Below are 22031 nucleotides of genomic sequence, written 5' to 3'. Positions count from 1 at the left end.
AGATAGGGGTGTGTGTGTCTGTGTGTGTGTGTGTGTGTGTGCTAAGAATTGAACTCAGGGAAAACCCTAGACTCCTTTAAAATTTTGTTTTTAGCCAGGCGGTGATGGCTAATGCCTTTAATCCCAGCACTTGGGAGGCAGAGGCAGGTGGATCTCTGAGTTCGAGGCCAGCCTGGTCTACAAAGTGAGTCCAGGACAGCCAGGGCTACACAGAGAAACCCTGTCTTGAAACCTCCCTCCCCCCCAAAAAGACTATGCTTTGCTGTTGCAGAGAGAGGACAGAGAGAGAGTTTACTTCCTAGCACTGGTCTCAGGTAGCTCACAATTGGCTGTAACTCTAGCTTCAGGGGACCTGGTGTCCTCTTCTGGTCTCTGTGAGCACTGCAAATACATGCACAAACCTACATAGAGACATACAACTAAAAATAAAAACCTTACTTAAAAAGTATGGACTGCTGCCGGGTGGTGGTGGCTAACGCCTTTAATCCCAGCACTCGGGAGGCAGAGGCAGGTGGATCGACCTGAGTTCGAGGGCAGCCTGGTTTACAAAGAGAGCTCCAGGACAGCCAGGGCTACACAGAGAAACCCTGTCTCGAAAAAAAAAAAAGTATGGACTGCTTTATAATTGTGTTTATTCTTGTGCAGGGGCATGCTAATATTCTCTGTATTGTTACAATTTTTATTTAATGTGCTGCTAAAGCAAATGCTCTTGGGTTTTATTTTTAGACAGTCTAGCTAAGTTGTGCTGGCCGGTTTGAACTCCTCATGTACCCCAGATTGCCTCTGAACGTGTGATTCTCTTGCCAATGCCTTTCAAGCTTCTGGGATTGCAAGTGTGTACTCCCTGGTAGTGTACTGAATTCTTGCTTTTTTTTTTTTTTTTTTTTTTTTGGTTTTTCGAGACAGGGTTTCTCTTTGTAGCCTTGGCTGTCCTGGACTCGCTTTGTAGACCAGGCTGGGCCCCAAATCACAGTGATCTGCCTGCCTCTGACTCCTGGGTGCAGTAGCTATTTTTACAGTAACTATTTCACTTAGTTTTTTATTAACCACACAGCCTAGTTTTGCCTGCATTTGAAGTTTGTGTACGTGATGTCATTCTGTCAAGTCCTACTTAGCAAGCAAGTGTGCGTGCATGCATGTGTGCATGTGTGTGTGTGATGCGTGTTTGAGACAGGTTCTCACCATGTAGCTCTGACTGTCTTAGAACTTACTATGTACACCAGGATGACCTTGAACTTACAGAAATGAACCACTACTTCTAGTGCCATTTTAAAAAAATAGGGACTTAGTAGTGCATGCCTGTAATCCCAGCACTTGGGAGGCATAGGCAAGAAGATTATAAGTCCAAAGACAGCCTGGTCTCTCTCCCTGTGTGTATGTGTGTGCATGTAGACAGTCTTTCTGTAGTTCAGGTTGGCCAGGAATTAATGTACTCCAGGGTGGCCTCCAATTTGAGGCAATCCTCCTGCCTCAGCCTACTGAATCCTAGGAATATAGGCATGTTCCACCATGCCATCCTGGCTTTGTCTAGCAATATGTTTGTGAGACTCCTGCATCCATCACTGTGTGCTCATACTTTTGGCATCCCACTGTAGAATCACAGTGTAATTATGATTCTATTCTACTGGTGATAGAATTTGGGTTTGGGTGCAGACTGAGGTCATTAGAACACTACTATTATGAACATGGTTACATGTGTCATTTAGTGTACCTGCCACAGAATAGATCTATCTTCAACTGTTAATGTTGTACTTGTTATTATTATTATTATTATTTGGTTTTTCAAGACAGGGTTTCTCTGGCTGTCCTGGACTCCCTTTGTAGACCAGGCTGGCCACAAACTCACAGAGATCCTTCTGCCTCTGCCTCTGGAGTACGCCACCATGCACGGCTGTTATTTTTATAAAACTGTGTTTCTCAGTTTCTCTCTTAACCCAGCTATCACACAAATAATTGAGACTCTATTGTATTTGTTTAATAATAAGCTTCACAACCCTCTATGCTAATCTGGTTTCCTCCCAGTTTATGTTCCAGAGATACTTGCACTTTGTAGCTTCCCTGCTCCAGCTCCTTCTCCTGAGATCTCTCCTAGACATCTCCCTTGCTCAGCCCCCTACTTCCTCCCCTAACTCCTCCTCCCCTGGCTGGCAGGAAGTCCAGTGCTATTCTCCCTTCTGCTCAGCGACTGGCTATAAGCTGCTTCATCAGCATACCAGGGAACAACTAGGGAGCAGTGTTTATACAACATTGAGACAGGAGATTCTCACAACGATTGCAACCAGATATGGGGAGTACAGAAATCAGCATTTTAATTACACAAAACCTTATGCCTACATTCCACTTTACTAAGTAATTATTTTTTGGGGGTGATACAGTGTCTTATATGCCCCGAGAGGGGAACTGTTAGTCCAAGAGAGGTCCATAGTCAACTTCCCACTTAAAGAGTTCCAGTATTGGCTTTTCCCAAAGAGAAATTCCACACTTTGTATTATCACCAGCAGAATATCAAACAATCTTATTTCACATACTGAGCAACTTTTTAATAAATTAACATTCATTATGTGTTAATGTTATGTTGTGCTTGTGGAGGGCAGAGTGACAACTTGTGCCATGTTTTCTCTTCTACCATGTGGGTCCTGATAATTGAACTTAGATCGTCAGGCTTGGTGGCAGGTACCTCTTTATCTTCTGAGCCATCGAATTGGCCCACTTAGTAACTTTTGCTATCTTTAGACTTATATTTTTGACCATGGTGGGTGTGGAATCCATTACTTAAAATATTTGCATACAATGGCTTGGCTGAGTCATTGTTCCAATCACCATTCTGGGATAGGACTAATGGCTACTTTCCAGTTCATTTTATCACTGAAGAGATGCTTGTTCTAAGAGTGGAAATGCTACATTAAATGTTCTGTATATTTCACTTTTCCATCTATATTACCTTTCTGGCATTTGGAGACATTTAACAGTTTTACTTCCCCAACTACAATAGGTGTGTGGGGTGGGGAGGAGGGAAGGGGAGGTGCATATTCATGTCTAGAATTCAACCTCAGGTGTCATTCACCAGGTAACATTCATTCACTTTGTTATCTAAGACAGTTCTCTCATATACTTGGAAGTGGCAAGGAGGCTAGGCTAGGTCAGTGAGTCCCAAGGAGCCTCCTGTCTCCATTTCCGCAGCATGATGTTAAAAAAATGTGCCATCAAGCCAGGTGTGATGGCACACACTTTTAATCCCAGCACTCAGGAGTCAGAGGCAGGCAGATCTCTATGAGTTCAAATTCATAGAGATCTGTCTGCCTCTGCTTCTTGAGTGCTAGGATTGAAGGCGTGCACCAACGTATCCAGTTTATGCCCAGATTTTTTGTTTTTTTGACACAGGGTTTCTCCGTATAGTAATGGCTGTCTAAGGTTGAGTACTGTGAGACACAGAAGCTAAGAGTTGAAATGGCTCCAGGAAACTGGGAATTCCTGGGGAGGCGGGTTACAGGATCTCTTTTAAAAGCTTTGTGTAAGTCGGATGTGGTGGCATATGCCTTTAATCCTAGTACTCTTGGGAGGCAGAGGCAGGTGGATCTGAGTTCGAGGCTACCCTGGTCTATAGTGAGTTCCAGGACAGCCAGGACACAACCCTGTCTCAAAACACCAAAAAACAATAAAAAGAAATACATTATTTTCCTTTTATTTTATTTTTTTGGTTTTTTCCGAGACAGGGTTTCTTTGTGTAGCCTTGGCTATCCTGGACTCACTTTGTAGACCTGCCTCTGCCTCCCGAGTGCTGGGATTAAAGGCATGCGCCACCATGCCTGGCTCTTATTTTCCTTTTAAATAGGATTTAAATCTTTAGCTCAGGCTTGTCTGAAATACAATTTTAGGTGAGTGTTTTGCCTGCATGTATGTCTGTACCCCATGTGCCTAGTGTTCAAGAAAGCCAGAAGAGGGCACTGGGTTCCCAAGGAACTGGAGTTACAGATTGTTATGAGCTGCCATGTGGGTGCTGGGAGCCACATATCAGGCCTCTATAAAGAGCAGCAAGTACTCCTAACCACTGAGCCATCTCTACTTTTGACAAGGGTAGGAGTGGAGGAAAACAGAAGTCTAGGTGAGGTAGCAAATGCCTATAAATAACTTAGCACTTAAGTAGTGTGGTAGTTTGAATGAAAATGGCCCACATAGGGTCAGAGGGAGTGGAACTATTAGGAGGTGTGTCACTGGGGCTTTGAGGTTTCAAATGCTCAAGCCAGGTCCACTGTCACTCCTGCTGCTGCCTGCGGATCCAAATGTGTAACTCTCAGCTACTTCTCCGGCACCATGTTGCCATGCTTCCCACCAAGATGATGATGGACTAAACCTCTGAACTGAAAGCCATCCCCAGTTAAATATTTGCTGGGTGTGGTGGTGCACACCTTTAACCCCAGCGCCTGGGAGGCAGAGGCAGGCACATCACTGTGAGTTTGAGGCCTGCCTGATCTACAAAGTGAGTCCAGGATAGCCAAGGCTACACAGAGAAACCCTGTCTCAAAAAACCAAAAGAAAAAAAAAATTGCTGTGGAGCTGGGCATTGTGGCTCAAGCCTTTAATGCCAGCACTCAGGGATGCAGAGGCACTCAGATCACTGTGAGTTCGAGGCCAGCCTGGTCTACCAAAAACAACAAAAAGAATTATTTGTATCCCATGTTAGTCATTCCTATATGGGTAACTGAGGCCAGGTGAGGGTGTTGGATTGCCTAGAACTAGACTTCTAGGTGGTTGTGAGCTGTCAAACTTGGGTGTTGGGAACCAAACTTTCATTCTTTGGAAGAACAGCTAATGTTCCTAACTGTTCAGCCTTGTCTTCATCCCCCTTCCCTTCCTTTTAAAAGGTGGTTCTAGGATCCAAACTCAGGTCCTTTCATTGCTTGTTTTGTTTTTCGAGACAGCGTTTCTCTGTGTATCCCTGGCTGTCCTGGACTCACTCTGTAGACCAGGCTGGCCTCGGACTCACAGTGATTCACCCGCCTCTGCCTCCCGAGTGCTGGGATTAAAGGCGTGCACCACCACTTCCTGGCTCCTTTTACTGCTCTTTCCCACTGAATCATCTCTTTAGCCCCAACAAAGTCACTTTGAAAATAGAACCAAGTGTGCACGGGAAACCAGAGGAACAGGAGGAGAGGGTTGGGGATGGATTTGAAGAGACATTGTATACATATAAAATTATCAAAGGAGAAAATATTATAAAACAAAAAAATAGATGCCATCCGTTATATAAAATGTTTGTACATGCTAGGCAAGTACCCTACTATTGATTTATATCCTTAACCTGCAGAGGCCCTTTTATGTGTTGAATGGGTCTTAGGAACCATGTAACTCAACCAATTCATTTGATTGATATAGGGGGCACTGGTTTCCCGAGCAAAGGCATCTCTTATCACTCAAGCCTCTTGATTCAACCCATGTTTTCTGGTTGCCCATAAGAATGATTTATGGAGTTTTTGACAATGTAGACCTCCATGACTATACATGGGGCCAGTTTCTTTGGTACTTCTGCAGAAGGCCCTGGAGGCTAATAGTTCCTGACTCTTCAGGTGGTTTCTATTTTGCAGCCACCAAGCATGAGCAAGTGCATCTAGATTCACTGGCTTACTTCTTTTAAAAAATAATTTATTTAGCCGGGCAGTGGTGGCACACGCCTTTAATACCAGCTCTTGGGAGGCAGAGGCAGGAGGATCGCTGTGAGTTTGAGGCCAGCCTGATCTACAAAGTGAGTCCAGGAAAGTCAAGGCTACACAGAGAAAACCTATCTCGAAAAAAAATATATTTTATGTGTATTGGTATGAAGGTGTCAGAATCCCTGGAACTGCAGTTCTGAACTGCCATGAGGGCACTGGGAATCGAACCCAGATCCTTTGGAAAAGCAGACAGTGCTTTTAAACACTGAGCCATCTCACCAGCCTTCTTACTTCTTTTTTAAAAAAAATTTATTTATTATTATGTATACAATGTTCTGTCTGCATGTGCACCTGTAGGCCAGAAGAGGGCATCAGATCAAATTATAGGTGGTTGTGAGCCACCATGTGGTTGCTGGGAATTGAACTCAGGACCTTTGGAAGAGCAGGTGGTGCTCTTAACCACTGAGCCATCTCTCCAGCCCCTTACTTCTTTTTTGTTGATTTCTAAGATAGGGTCTCTCTACACAGCCCTGGCTGTCCTGGAACTTGTTCTGTAGACCAGACTGGCTTTGAACTCCGAGAGATCCACCTGCTTCCCAAGTGCTGGGATTAAAGGTGTTTAGCACATCTCTGTGTTCATGTTTGTGTGCGCCACAGCACATGTCTAGAAGTCACTTCTGGGAGTTATGTTCTCTCATTTTTACCACGTGGGTCCTCGGGATCGAACTCAGGTCTTCAGGCTTGGAGACAAGTGACTTCATTCTCTGAGCCATTTCACCACTCCCCACATAAACATATGCACATTTGTTCTTTCTTTTTTTTGGGGGGGGTTGTTTTGTTTTTTTGAAACAGGGTTTCTCTGTGTTGTCTCATCTCGGCTGTCTGGAACTTGCTTTGTAGATCAGGCTGGCCTCAAACTCAGTGATCCCCCTCTGCCTCCCAAGTGCCAGGATTAAAGGCATGCACCACCATGCCCGGACATTTTTTTAATTTTAGTTTTTATTAATTTATTCAGATTACAACTAAATTGTTATCTCATCACTTGTATCCTCCTGTTCCTCCCTCCCTCCCTCCCTCTTCCACCCTCTTCCCCTTCCCTAGGTCTATGACCAAATGTGTGTGGATATTTTCTTTTTAAATAAAGTCTTACTAAGTAGTCCTGGCTGGCCTGGAATTCACTATGTAGAGTATGCTTCCTTCAAACTTACAGAGATTCGCCCGCCTCTGCCTCTTGCTAGAATTAAAGATGTGTCCTATCATGTCCAGACTCACTTAAGTCTTTAAAAACTGAAAAACAAATCTGTTTAAAAAACAACCCTCAAGCTAGGCAGTGGTGGAACATAATTTTAATCCCAGCACTCAGGAGGCAGAGGCAGGCGGATCTCTGTGAGTTTGAGGCCAGCCTGGTCTACACAGAGAAACCCTGTCTTGAAAAGCCAACCAACCAACCAACCAACCAACCAAATAAATAAAAAAACCTCAGGGGCTGGAGAGATGGCTCAGAGGTTAAGAGCACACTGGCTGGTCTTCCAAAGGTCCTGAGTTTAATAACTCCCAGCTAACCACATGGTGACTCATTCCATCTACATATGAGATCTGGTGTTCTCTTCTGGCCAGCAGGCACATATGCAGACAGAATACTCTATACATAATAAAAAAATCTTTAAAACAAAACAAATCAACCCTCAGGGTTTGGTGAGATGTGAGATAGATCACTGGATAAAAGTGCTTGCTGTGCAGTTTGAACTCTGGAGCCCACATAAAGGTAAAAGGAGAGAACTCAGTCCTAAAAGTTATTCTGATCTCCCATACTCACATAGCATGGTTACTCACATATGTACAGTAATAACAAGAAAAATTTTAAAACCCTCAGGGCCTCCCACATGCTAGGCAGGAGCTCTACCACTGGGTTATACCTCCAGTCCAATGATCTTTTGATCACAGAAAAGTATCTGCTTATACTTTTTAAAACACCATGCACACAGATTTATCAGAATCTTTGAATTTTTTTTTCTGAGACAGGGTTTCTCTGTGTAGCCTTGGCTGTCCTGGTCTTGCTTTGTAGACCAGGCTGGTCTGGAACTCACAGAGACCTACGTACCTCTGCCTCCTGAGTGCTGGGGTTAAAGGCGTGCACCACCACTGCCCGGGAATGCTTTGAATCTTAAGGTAAACTTTTCTAGTTTAACTTAAAAAATTATTATTGGGGCAGGGGAGAGATGTATACTGATTTTGCAGAGGACTCAATTTGAGTTTCCAGTACCCATGTCAGGCAGCTTACCACCTTTTATAAATCTAGCTCCAGGCAATCTGATGTCCTCTTCCTGCATCCATGGGTACCTGCACTCATATGCTTATATATAGACACTTAAATTTGTGTGTGTATGTATGGGCATGTGCACCACGGTGAGAATGTGGATGTCAGAGAACAATTTTGAGGAGTTGGTTCTTCCTTTCCACCATGGGTTCTGGTGAAGGACTCAGGCTTACATGGCAAGTGCTTTTAGCCAATGAACCAACTTACCTGCTTAAGTTCAACTTCTTGAAAGTTAACCGAGATTTCCCACTTCATAAGGGAATTTCCATTTGTTTGTTTTAAATGTTTTGAGTTAGGGTTTCATGTAGGCCAGGCTGGCCTTGAATTCACTGTGAAGTTATGGTTATCCTGAACCTGATTTTTCTGCTTCTGTCTTCCAAGTACTGAGATAATAGGCAAGTACCACCATGCCCAGGCTCTTTTTTCTTCTCTCTCTGAAACCTTTGCTTTTTTGTGTTTAATCATCAATAAGAATTTTAGTGTAGCCGGGCGGTGGTGGCACACGCCTTTAATCCCAGCACTTGGGAGGCAGAGTCAGGTGGATCACTGTAAATTCGAGGCCAGCCTGGTCTACAAAAGTGAGTTCAGGACAGCCAAGGCTACACAGAGAAAGCCTGTCTCAAAAAAAAAAAAAAAAAAAGAAATAATTTTAGTGTAAACTGGGTATAGTGGTACATTTCTCTTCCTAGCACTGGGGAGGGAAAAGTAAGTGGCTCTCTGTGAGTCTGAGGCAAGCCTGATCTCCATAGTGAATTCCAAGATAGCCAAAGCTACATAATGAGACCATTTCAAAAAAGCCGCGTGCGCACTCGCGCATGTATTAAGAACCAGGCATTATCATGCCTGGTTATATCTAGGATTTTATCTGCTTAAAATACTTTTAACATATTTTTCTATCAAATGAACAAAGTATCACACAGAGGCAGAGGCAGAGGCAGGAGGCTCACTTTAAGTTTGAGCCCAGCCTGATCTACAGTGAATCCCAAACCAGAAGGAGACCCTATCTCCAAATCTAACACAAACAAGCACTTTTTACTTTAGTAGGGTGGTTTCTGACATTTTAAGTCGAAACTTTCATATTGGGTCACTGGCCTTATAGAACATTCAAGTTTATTGCTAAAATGAAGTGACATGAGGTGGAACAGTCTGGTTCATTTTACCGTTGCATCTCTGAAATGTTAAACATGAAAGTAATGTTTGCACCCGAGCATGGTGGTGCATGCCTGTAATCCCAGCACTCAGGAGGCAGAGGCAGGTGAATCATTGTGAGTTTAAATGAGGCCAGCCTGGTCTACAAAGTGAGTCCAGGACAACCAGGGAGACACAGAGAACCCATGTCTCAAAAAAAAAAAAAAAAAAAAAAAAGTTTGCATCCATTCCCAGTTCTCTCACTGACTACCTCCTATGCCAGAAGATCACAGACTAGTTTTAATGGGTATAAGAATATCAATATGTACAACTTTCTTATAAAGATATGTCTTGATTTTATTCCCCTTTATGAAATAAAGGCGCTGTGAAAATACGAAAGGTGAATACTAGTTTTCTAACATTAAATCACTTTGCTCTTTTAAAGTCACATTCTATGAACAGATGCCTGCTGGCATAGAAGAATACAAGGATTAATTAGCAAGTTCTAGAAGTTGTACTCCAAGGAAGATCATTCTATAAAGGCCAATCATTTAATTAAGACATTTATACATAGTGACCATTACCATGAGAACAAACCTTAAGGTAAACAGGCTTCTTGATGGTTATTAATACAAAAAAGACTGAAGGCCCCGGTTCCTACTAAAAGCACAATGTTGAATTTGTGGTATATTTTAACAGAACAGAATGAAAAGGCTCTAGGGAAAAGCAAAACTTTCTTTAAACAAATCTATCTTCCTTTTTTATTTTAATAGCTGAGATACTAGAGATGGAACCCAGGGCACTGTGAATGACAGGCAAGTGCTTACCACATCCCAAGGCTTAATGTCAAGTTGGGTGATGTTTATATCATTCAAATGAACTTAATTATCTCAGCTTTTAGCTTTCAGACAGAATTTTGGAAAATATCTGGCAAGAAAATAGTTTTGAAAGTGCTTTCTTTTGAGTTCTTTGGTATAATTTGGTCATTCTGGTAGTAATTAAGTCATTAAGTACTTTAGCCATGTATCAACAAAAAGGCAATGAGTATATATATGCTTAGAAAACCATGACTAAAGAATAAATTATATGTTGCCAGCCTTGTGGAAAACAAACTCTAGTATTTTACTTGTGTTTCTGTGGCATAGATAGCTCTGCTGCCTATAAGTGCATTACTAACTTGACTTATATGAAACATTACATACAATATCCTGTTATTTTTTATTATTACAATAGCTGTTCTACTTACTTTCTATTTTTTTTGAACCAGGGTTTCTCTGGCTGTATACTTTCTTTTTAAGAAGCAAGTTTTAGCTTGAAAAGAATAATTTCAAATTGCATAAAGTTACATACTTTTGTGCCTTCTGAATCAGTGAGCATCAGAATTTAATGTCAGCACAATGTTAAGAAATCGTTTTGGGAGACAGCTAATTATCCTCCTGGAGCATCTTTTCAATTTCTTTATCCCAGTTCTCATCTCGCTTCTCGGACTCTGCTACCACTTCATATTCCTGAAGCTCCTGTTGTAGCTCCTTTTCCCAATCGGCAGAATCTTCTATAGGAAACAAAGGGAGAGGCAAAGAAATATGCTCTTTGAACTCATAATACTCACAGTTACAGTTCATTTAACTGTAATACCTGACAAAAGGCCAAACCAGCTTTTTTTTTCCTTTGTAGTATTAGGCATGGAACCCAGGGCCTCAGCCATTGCTAGGCAAGGCCAGAGGATAACTTCCAGGGTTTGGTTCTCTCTTCCTATCATGTGGGTTCTAGGAATCCAATTAGTCACCTGGCCTGACAGTGAGCACGGTTACCTACTGAGCCATCTCTCTAGGTATCCCAGCTGGCTTCCAACCCACTATTGGCTGAGGATGACCCTGAACTTCTGATTCGCCTGCTTCTACCACCTGAGTGTTGAGATTACAGTTGTGGCCACCATGCCCAGTTTTATCACATGCCTGGTAGCGAACCCAGTATGTAGAAGATAAGGCGGATACTGCAGACTGTTAGAAAAAGAAGAGTGAGAAAAAACCTGGCTATTTAAAAAGGAATGTTAGGCTGCATGGTGGGATTCCTGTAATCCCAGCACATAGGAGGTGGAGAGACAGGAGGTCAAGGCCAACAGACTACACAGTGGGGTTGAAACCAACTTAGACTACGTGAGAATCTGTGAGTGAGGTGTAGCCAACCTGCAAAGCCCTGGGTTCAATCCCCATCCTGTATAAGAAGTAAAACTAAACGGGTGGTGTTGGCGCACGCCTTTAGTCCCAGCACTCGGGAGGCAGAAGCAGGAGGATCGATGTGAGTTTGAGGCCAGCCTGGACTACGAAACGAGTCCAGGACAGTCAAGGATACACAGAGAGACCCTGTCTCAAAAAAAACCAACCAAACAAAAAGTAGTAAAACTAAAATTCATTTTTAGTTTTTAGTTTGTTTTTGAGACAACTATGCTGCTCTGGCTGGCCTGGAACTTACTGTGTAACTCAGGATGGCTTCAAATTCATGTCAATTCTTCTACCTTATCCTTCTAATGCTGGGATTAGAGGAGTATACACTACCATACCTAATTTGTTGATTGGCTTTATTATTTTTCTGAGGCAGGGTCTCATGTAGCCAAGATTGGCCTCAAACTTCTGATCTTGATGTCTCTGCCTCTTGAATACTGGAATTACAAATATGAACCACTATGTATGGTTATGTGGTGCTGGGGATTGAACTCAGGACCTCATATAGGTTAAGTAAGCACTCTACCAACTGAGCTACACCCCAAGCCTCTGTCCACAGGCTTTAAAATGAGATTTTTATTCAACCAACTTTGGAATTAGGAAAAAGCACAAAGCCATTGCACACGTGTTACCTTCTAGTGCAGCTGTTTCTTCTTGCTTCTTATCAAGCACAAGCTGCTCCATTTCTTTTCTTAAATCCTCCTGATTTAAGTTGCAGGCATCGAAGGCATCACTGACAAACTCAGAAACTCCCGGGCTGGTAGAGATTTCTTCCTCATCCTAAAATGCAACCAAAGAGCTCTTGGAATGGCTGCTAAGTGACACTGATGTACTAGAATTCTGGTTAATAGTTGTCTCACAATTTAACACAGCCTCATTTTTCGTTCTTCTCTGCAAGCTGTAAGACAATGCTCACTGCTCTCCAACCTTCTAACTAGCAGTTGCTTGGTAACAGAATGAGTTACCACCTGAGGCAATTATTCTTCATCACTGTTTAGATCTCTCAAGCCATTCTCTCTGATTCCTGATGAGCACATCTAGAATTATTTATGCCAGGAAATCACCTCAGCTCTGAGCTATTACTTAAGTACTGGACTCCTCATCTTACAGACATAAGACAGAGACCCTTAAGTAGTTTTAAATGGTATTAGATAGTTAACCCAGTAACTTCATTTCAGACATCATCTTCTAGGTATAATTTAAAACTGTATTACCTCTTGAGTTTTAAGCTGAGCATTGATTACGACAGGTGGTGTTTTGGGCCGTACTGCCTCTATGAAGTGAGAATAAAAGAGACAATAATTGCTTGATTTACTTCTGAATACATATTATAAGAACAGCTAAAATATTCACAGATATGATAAGAAATGAGCTTTTACGGGTTTTTTTTTTTTTTTTTTTTAAAGCTCTCCTGAAGTTATGAGTAGACGTAGCCAGGCACAACCTCCTACTTTGGTGAATGTCTTTTTAAAAATTTATTTTATCTATTAGACACAGGATCTCATTATGCAGCCCTGACTACCTTGGAACTCAGAGAGATCCACATGTCTCTGCCTCCCAAGTGCTAGAATTAAATATGTGCACCACCATGCCTGGCAGGAATGTCTTTCTAAAACTGTAACCACATTCAATGTCCCTTACATGGAATTTCAATTAGGAAATCATCTTTGGACTTGAAGGTTAGCAAAACTGGTTCTGTTCTTTCTCTTAGGATACTAAGAATGAAGCTACTTATCAAGCTTCCTTGTTATCAACCTGGTTAGAAAGCAAAGGAGGGGCTGGAGAAATGGCTCAGAGGTTAAGAGTACTAGTTGTTCTTCCAGAGGTCCTGCGTTCAATTCCCAGCAACCACATGGTGACTCATAACCATGCCCTCTTCTGGCATGCAGGCATATATGTAGGCAGAACACTGTATACATAACAAATACATCTAGAAAGAAAGAAAGAAAGAAAGAAAGAAAGAAAGAAAGAAAGAAAGCAAGCAAGCAAGCAAGCACAAATGAAAACCCCATCTCAACATTCTGTGGGTTAGCTTAGTGCTGGAGTTACTGACAACTGTGAGCTGCTTAATGTGAGTTCAGCTGGGGACTGAACTTGAGTTCTCCTTAAGAGCAACACTCATTCTTTTTTCTTTTTTTTTGGTTTTTTTCGAGACAGGGTTTCTCTGTGTAGCCTTGGCTATCCTGAACTCACTTTGTAGACCAGGCTGGCCTCGAACTCACAGCGATCCGCCTGCCTCTGCCTCCCGAGTGTTGGGATTAAAGGCGTGTGCCACCACGCCCGGCTGCAACACTCATTCTTAACTGCTCTTTATTGTATTAACTATGCTAACAATCCTTACTGAATACTTTCCTTGGAAAAAATGGTTTTCTTCTTTTCTTTTTGGCAGTGCTGGGAATTGAACACATTATTATCTGCACATATGCTGGGTAAATGCTCTACCACTGAGCTATACTCCCAGCCCAGCATTTCCCAATAACATTAATTTGAGGAAGCAAGAAATGGTAGCCCAAGTCTGTAATCTTAACATTTCAGGGGTAGAGATAGGAGGATGACTCAGGAGTTCAAGACCAGCTGGGGATTTACAGTGAGACCTTGTCTCAAAAGGTGCCCTCTAAAAGGCAAAAACCAACCATAATTTAAGAATATGATAAAGAATGAAAGTTCACTGGGATTCAAAATGATTTTTATATGCAACTTGACCTTGAGTGTAGTTTCAAAGCTTCTCCTAGCAGTCTGTATAACCTGTATTTTATGCTATACTTACCTAAAATTCTACAAACTAAGTTGCCCTACTTCTTTTATCAGATGATTCTAGTCATAATTAGAACATATCTATACACACAGCAGGCACTCATGAAAAATTAAAAAAATATGAAGGGCTGGGGATATACCTCAGTAGAGCTCCTGCCTAGTATTTCTAAAGCCCTAGGATCCTCAGTGCCACAAAATAAATAAAATATTATACAATATATATTTTAATATTTATTTATTGTTTGGTTGGTTGGTTTTTTGAGACAGGGTCTTACTATATATCCCAGGCTGGCCTGGAATTCTCTATGTAGACCAAGATAGCCTCTAACTCACACAGATCTGACTGCCTCTGCCTCCAGGGTGCTAGGATTTAAAGGTGTATGCCACCACACCCACCTATTTTGTTTTAAAGACAGGGTTTCTCTGTGTAGCCTTGGCTGTCCTGGAACTCCCTCTGTAGACCAGGCTGCCTCGAACTCACAGTGATCCACCTGCCTCTGCCTCCCAAATGCTGGGACTAAAGGTGTGTGCCACCTTGTTCTGCTTTCCACTTGTATTTTTATTTATGTATCTGCGTGCCCATGGAGGTCAGAAGAGGGTGTCACAATCCCCTGTAAGTACTGGGACTGTAAGCCATCATTGTGAGTGCTGTGAACTGAACCTGGGTCCTATGGAAGAGCAGGAAGTGCTCTTAACTGTGGAGCCATCTCTCTAACCTTACATTAATTAGTATCATAGTTCATTAAATAGTTGCTGATACAGTAAAACTTGTTCCCTAGAAGCAGAGTTATTTCACAGGAGGAAAGTGCCAGGTGTTTAATAGCTTAGCTCAGGGCTAGATACCTGTAATTGGACTAGAATAAGCACTACTGAGCTGTTTTCTTGCCCTTTTGGCTTTTTGGTTTGGGGGTCCCATATATCCCAGGCTTGCCTTGAGCTCCTGACCCTCCTGCCTTCACATCTCAAGTGCTAGGGTTACAAGCTTGCACTACCATGGCCAGGTGGCTCTCAGATTTCTAGATTTCTATTCATCCTGATTTCCTTGGACTTGTGGTTGTAGGGTCCATTCAAGAGTTAAAACAAAACAAAACAAAAAGACAAGAACCAAGAATGAGATAGCAAAGAAAAGAACACTTGGGAAAGACACATATAAGCTGGGTCAGAAAGGGCAACAAAAAATAAAATTTCCTTTGCAAAGAAAATAATTTTTCTGTGCAGAGATGTCAACATTTTTGATGCATACATGATGACAAGCTCATTAGCATCTCTAAGTCAGGAGTATTTTTACATCAATTCTTTTCTTCCAGAATGATTCTTTTCCCCAGAATGTACCTGTCAGAGGCAAATCATCCTCTTTGCTGCAGCTTTTCTCTTCCTTTCCAGAGGCCTGTTGCTGGGCGGCCAGAGCAGTGAGTTGGGCTGACTGCTTAATCAGGGAGATGCGATAGAAGTAATTCCTCCAAAATACTTCTTCCTTCACACTTTGATAGATAGTGACACATGTGAGAATTTGAGGGTCAAGGACATATATGTTAGAACAACAGAGCCTAGAATAGATCACCTATTTATTTGGCTCCAGGAGTGGTACTTAGGGCTTCATGCATGCCAGTACCACCAAGGTAAAGCTCCAGCCTCTGAGAGCTTTCCAGTCCTTATGAGTGCTAAAGGAAACGCTCATTCGCTTTACAAGTGAAAGCTAAATGACAGAAACAAACAAACAATGTTCACCACAGCAGAAAAAGATGTCAGTATTTCTTGGTATTTTTAAAATTAATTTTATTGTATGTGAATGGGTGTTTGGCCTGCATGCATATCTGTGTACCACATGTGTGCAAGGCCCATGGAGGCCAAAAGAGGGCATCAGAATCCCTGGAAGTTGAATTACGGACTATTATGAGCCACCATGTGGATGCTGGGAAGTGAAACTGGGTGCTCTGGAAGAGGAGCCAGTGCTCTTGACAGCTAAGCCATCTCTCCTTTTTAAAAAATTACATTTAAAGGGGCTGGAGAGACGGCTCAGTGGTTAAGAACACTGTCTGCTCTTCCAAAGGAGCCGGGTTCAATTCCCAGCATCCACAGGGCAGCTTGCAACTATCTAATTCCAGTTCCAGGTGACTTGACACCCTTACACCAATGCACATAAAATAAAAATAAATAAATCATACCTATATCTATATATAAAAACAAAACCAAGCTGGATGGTGGTGGTTCACAGGTGGCAGAGGCAGGCGGATCTCTGTGAGTTCAAGGCCAGGCAGGGCTGTTACACAGAGAAACCCTATCTTGAAAAAAACAAAACAAAACAAAACAAAAAAATTACATTTATTGTGTGTGTATGAGCATGCATGCAAAGTTCATAGGACAACTTTCAGGAGTTGGCTTTCTTGCCATGTGTGGCTTGACCTCATGTGGTAAGGCGTGACAGCAAGTGCCTTTACCTGTTAAGCTATTTCGGCAGCCTCCTATTTCTTAGTATTTTAATATACATAGTTGATCCTTGGTAGAAAGAAACAAAGCCTTCGTGTGTAGCAGTGTGACTAAGCAGGGGGACTAGAAGCAGAGCCAGGACTCTATTGGGCCCTTTGTTGTTTTCTGAAAGAATATATGCTTTTAGGCAGTGGGAAGAAATTAGTGTGGATATTGTTCATTTTTGTTTTCTACTTTTCATGTGTTTTTGTGTGGGGGTATAAATGTTTGAATGTGTGCGAGCACATGTATACATGTGTATGTAGAGGCTCAATGTTGAATATTGGGAGCCATCCTCAACTGTTCTTCTACTTTGTTATGTATTGAAGTAGGATCTCAATCAAACCCTGAGCTCACAGGTACAGCCAGTCTAGATATGGCCAGTCTGGCTTCTCAGCTGGCTCCAGGATCTCCTGTATCCTTTGGATTATACCCACCTGGTATCTACATGGGTTCTGAGCATTTGAACTTTAGTCATCAAGCTTGCAGGCAAGTGCTCTAGCTGATGAGCCATCTCCCCAGCCCTCGCTTGTTTTTAACGACAGAGTTCCATTTATCACAGACTGGCCTCAAAATCACTATGTAGCTAAGGATGGCCATCCTGCTTCGCCCAAGAGCTAGAATTACAGGTGTTTTCTACCATATCTGGCTTGACGGTAGTCCTCAGGAAATACATCAGCTGGCAGCTTGCTAAAATAGCTAGCAACTAGCAGAAACAGAACGAGAGATGGTTATAAAGGCTTTGGGTGTGGGGCAGAATTGAGGACAGAACCTGAGGCTTTGTGCATTCTAGGCAAGCACTCTACTACCAAATTATACCTATGATCATCTGGGAGATGGCTGATAAAGACTGAAGTTCTATCTATTCAGCCTGAAGCTCCTCAAACTTGGTTGCATATTAGACTTGTCTGGCATGAGGCACTGGTGCCCAAGTGGAGTATGGTGAGTACACACAATGGGTGGCTTAGAAGGACAATAAGAACCAAGCAGAAAAAGAGTGAGAGAGGGAGTGGAGTCAGAAAAAAGATCAAAGAACCAGGCTTCTCACTGCCAGAGCAGGGAGTCATAAACACGGCGGTGATCCCTGTCAGCTGCATCTCTGCTGGTGAGAAGTGATACCCCAATGGTGCTCAGTTCTTGCTTTCTATATGTCATTATTATGTTTAATTAATATCCGCTAATAAGATAAAATTTATCTTATTTTCCACTAGGAGGTACCAGCACTTTCTGAATAAATAGTGGATCCCAGGGTTAGAGGAAGGTAAAAATAAAATGAGCTTAGAGCTTGGTGTGGTGGCACATGACTTTAATCCCAACACTCACAAAGGAGAGACAGAATAGCAAATTCAAGGCTAGCCTAGTCTACATTTCAAGACCATGTTTCATATAATTTTAATGATAATAAGTATAGCTGGGCATACTTGTGTACATCTGATCCTAGCACTGGGGAGGAAGATTACATAGTGAGTTCAAATCCAGCCTTGGATACATATCAAAACCCTGTTTTAATAAACAAGGGGCTGGAGATATGACTCAGCAGTTAAGAACACTTGGTGCTCTTGCAGAGGACCCAGATTTGGTTTCTAGCCAACATTGCATGGCTCATACCACCTGCAGCTCCAACTCCAAGGGATCTGATGACTTACTCTGGTCTCTGCAAGTGTTATAAGCACATGATATCAAGTAAAAAAAGCTTAGGTTGGCAGCAAATACCTTTAATTCCAGCACTTAGGAGATTGAACCAGGAGAAGAGTTCACAGCCAGCCTGGGTTGATAATACATAAAAAAAATAAAGGTGAGCTATAGAGTAAGACCCTATATCACAAGAGGAATTGTTGGAAGAGAAAAGAAAGAAAAAGAAGAAAGGGTAATTAGTATTTTGTGAGTAGAAACCTTGATGGGTTTTGTTTTGTGTGTGTGTGTGTATGTGTGTGTGTGTAGAAACAATGTCTCATGTATCCTGCCTGGAACTGGCTGTGTAGTTGAGGATGACTTTTTCCTTCTGATCCTCCCACCTGCCTCCATCTCCTGAGTGCTGTGATTACAGCCATGTGCCCCACCATGCCTAGGGATCAAACCCAGGACTTTGTGCATATTAAGCAAGTGCTTTATCTCAGCATTAAAGACTTAATAAAAACATAATGTTTGAGGAGACAACTTGTGGGAGTCAGTTCTCTCCTTCTACCATATGGGGCCCAGGGATCAAACTCAGGTCATTAAGCTCATCAGCAAGTGTGTGCATGATCAGCCTTGCCATCATGCCTGACACTAATTACTTTCAAAGATGAAAACTGTAATTTTATAGTGAAGAAGCCTGCCAGACACCACCTTCAAGTGAACAAAGTGTGAATTGTGCCAGGACACAGTGTGCCCCACACAAGGTGCAAAGGATGGAAGGAGACTAAATGCAATCTGTGAAATTAACTGCATTCTTTGTGAAGTTAATTAGCTTCTTTTGCTCAAAAGAACATTATAAGAACAAATAAAACATTAAAATAGGGCCTGAAAACCAGATTGTAATAATAATGTGTGCATGTCACATGGTCACACTGAGGTTGTGGTAAAGAATGAATGTCTGTAGGAAATGCATAATAAAATATTTAGGGTTGTACTTCAGAGCTCACTGATGGGGAGCAGTTGCTTACCATGTACAAGGCTTTGGGTTCCATCTCCCGTACCCTTTCCCCACAAAAGAAGAACCAAAGGCCATGAGACACCAGGTTTCAAATGAAAACAAAAATGTTCTCTGGGAGGCTGAGGCAGAAGGATCCTGAGTTCAAGGGCAGCCTGTCCTGATTACACAGGAGACTATCTCAAAACTAAAACTAAAGATAAAAAAGCAAATATGAGAACAATAACAGGATGATAAACAGATAACTCAGGAGTTAAGACTTTGCTGCTGCTCCTTCAAGGAGACCTGAGTTTGGTTCCTAAGCACCCACATTGGGTGATTCACAACTGTTGTTCCAGCTCCTAAGGATCTAACATCATCTTCTCGACCTCCTGCCACCATACAAACTTGGTGACTTGAGTCTGATGCCAGGACTCACATAAAGGTGGAAGGAGAGAACTAACTTCTGTTCTCACCTTAAAACTGAAGCCATGAAGCTGGGCGGTCGTGGCGCACGTCTTTAATCCCAGCACTCAGGAGGCAGAAGCAGGTGGATCTCTGTGAGTTCAAGGCCAGCCTGGTCTACAAAGTGAGTCCAGGACACACAGAGAAACCCAGCCTTGAAAACCAAAAATCAAACAAAAAACCCTGAAGCTCCCAGGCGCTGGTGGCACATGCCTTTAATCCCAGCACTTGGGAGGTAGAGGCAGGTAGATCTAACTTCAAGGCCAGCCTGGGTCTACAGAGTGAGTTCCGGGACACCTCAGACTACACAAAGAAACCCTATCTCAAAGAACAAAAAACCAACCAACCAACCAAAAAACCCTGAAGCTATTACACTTGTACCCATATACACACATTATGCATGCACACACACAGTAATAAATTACTAAGCTCCAAATGGTCTAACTTTTCACTGTTTCAAAATAATAATTTAAAAAATTGGGGGTGGAAAGATGGCTCAGAAGTTAAGAGCACTGTCTGTTCTTCCAGAGGTCTTGAGTTCAATTCCCAGCAACCACATGGTAGCTTACAACCTTCTATACTGGGATCTGATGCTCTCTTCTAGCATGCAGTTGTCCATGAAGACAGAGCACTCATACATATTAAATAAATAAATAAATCTTTTTAAAAACTGGTGACTGTTCTCTCAATGAATGTATAATCTCTAGTTTAGAAGACAAACCTAAACCAAAGCAGAAAGGGTACACATCTGGAGATGGAGCTCAGCTGGTAGAGTACTTGCTTAGCCTGGCATGCATAAAGCTCTGTGTTCTAAACCCAGCACCATATAAACTAGGTATGGTAGTCTAACTCTGTAATCTCAGAAGTTCGGGGTGGAGGCAGGAGAATCAGAACTTCAAGGCCATCTTCCATTATATATAGCATTCCAGACCAGTGTAGGATATGTGAGACCTTATTGCCAACCAACCACACAAACCCCAAACAACAACCACAAAACTTCAAAGAAACAAGAGAGGGAGAAAGAAATGCAAGACACAACCCCCCCCCCTTAATATAAAAACAAGGGCTGAAAGTCAGGAGGTGGTGGCGGCGCACACCTTTAATCCCAGTACTTGGGGGCAGCCTGGTCTACAAAGTGAGTCCAGGACAGCCAAGGCTACACAGAGAAACCCTGTCTCAAAAACCAAAACAAACAAACAAAAACAAAAAACCAAAAACAAACAAACAAAAGAGCTGGAGAGATGGCTCAGAGGTTAAAAGCAATGACTGTTGTTCCAAAGGTCCCGAGATTTCATTATAGATGGTGCAAAACCATCTATAGTGAGATGTGGTTTCTTCTTCTGGTTTGCTGGCTCACATGCAGGCAGAGTACTGTATACATAATTAATTAATTAAAATATATAAAAATAAAATCAAGCCATTATAAATATGGAGCTTCTAGACTTTTCTTCTCCAAGTGTTACTCTCATCATCTGGGATACTTTTTCTGAACAGATGCAGTCAGCTATTATTTTGTTTAGAAAACGAGGCACTGGCCCTGTATTTCAAAATGTACATCAGGACAGAGAAACCCTGTCTTGAAAAATCAAAACAAACAAACAATCAAAATGTACATCAGTATATGAGCACTTGCCAATGGTAGCCTGAACCCAGCCAGTGCCCTGCTGCTACATCATAGTCACACTCTGAGGGCCTCTGATAGGAGGAGGGAAACCACCAGTCTTTTCCAGGATCAGGCTGACATTTGCCCAGTGTTTCTCACAGGGTGTCCACAGGCTCCTAATGCTTCAGATCCACCACGAAAGCAGAAATAGATTAATATTTGGGAGCTACAGCTGTGCCCAGCAGGCTTCTTTATCAGAGGACCTTTCAAGCCTTTACAATGTCATCTGGAGTGATTCTTTGCCAGAGGCTGATGCAAAAGTTTTCTATAACTACCTGCCTCTCTTACATTAAGAGGGAGGGAGTCTGGCAAAGAAAGTAGTCCAAATGGTTGTTTTGTTCATCAAAAGAGCAAACAGCCCATGAGTCATCACAAAGACATTAGTATACCCAAGGTTAGTTCACATGGAATGATTTCAGAGAGCTCAGAATTAAAAAGTGGCCTTGAAGATACATAGGCAGCCCACTTGCTCACAACTTCAATTTTTTCCCTTAAAGGCTGAGTTTCATTTAGCCTGTAACACAAACTTTGTCTGGAACTTACTATGAAGCCCAGATTGGTCTCAAACTGGTAGCAGTCTTCTTGTCTCAGCCTCCTAAACACTCAGCTGCCTAGCTCTGATGTTATGGCTTAAGACCTGGGACTAACAAGGTAAGCATGTCCAATCTTAGCTCCCCTAAGCCTGTTTCCTTCCACCATATAGCCCCAAGGACTTAACTCAGGTCTTCAATCTTGGCAGCAAATGCCTTTACCCACT

General features: G+C 42.3%; 1 protein-coding gene and 1 non-coding gene across 2 annotated transcripts in view; both read right to left on the bottom strand.

Moving 5' to 3' along the window:
• Positions 1-600: 600 nt before the first annotated feature.
• Positions 601-703, bottom strand: LOC127185985 (U6 spliceosomal RNA). Its single transcript, XR_007830249.1, has one exon. It is a non-coding gene; the product is annotated as a U6 spliceosomal RNA (small nuclear RNA).
• Positions 704-10147: 9444 nt separating this feature from the next.
• The window catches only part of Syap1 (synapse associated protein 1), a 29669-nt gene continuing 17785 nt past the window's right edge, over positions 10148-22031 (bottom strand). The window contains exons 6-9 of the mRNA XM_051142339.1: positions 15402-15550; positions 12530-12588; positions 11948-12095; positions 10148-10645 (exon numbers count right to left, since the gene is read on the bottom strand). Coding sequence (XP_050998296.1) covers positions 10518-10645; positions 11948-12095; positions 12530-12588; positions 15402-15550 — 484 coding nt within the window. The 3' untranslated portion in view covers positions 10148-10517. The remainder of the gene's footprint in view (positions 10646-11947; positions 12096-12529; positions 12589-15401; positions 15551-22031) is intronic.

Source organism: Acomys russatus, chromosome X, assembly GCF_903995435.1.
Source record: "Acomys russatus chromosome X, mAcoRus1.1, whole genome shotgun sequence".
NCBI lineage: Eukaryota > Metazoa > Chordata > Mammalia > Rodentia > Muridae > Acomys > Acomys russatus.
The sequence above is the reverse complement of the archived record's forward strand: the minus strand, read 5'-3'. Positions and strand labels throughout refer to the sequence as shown.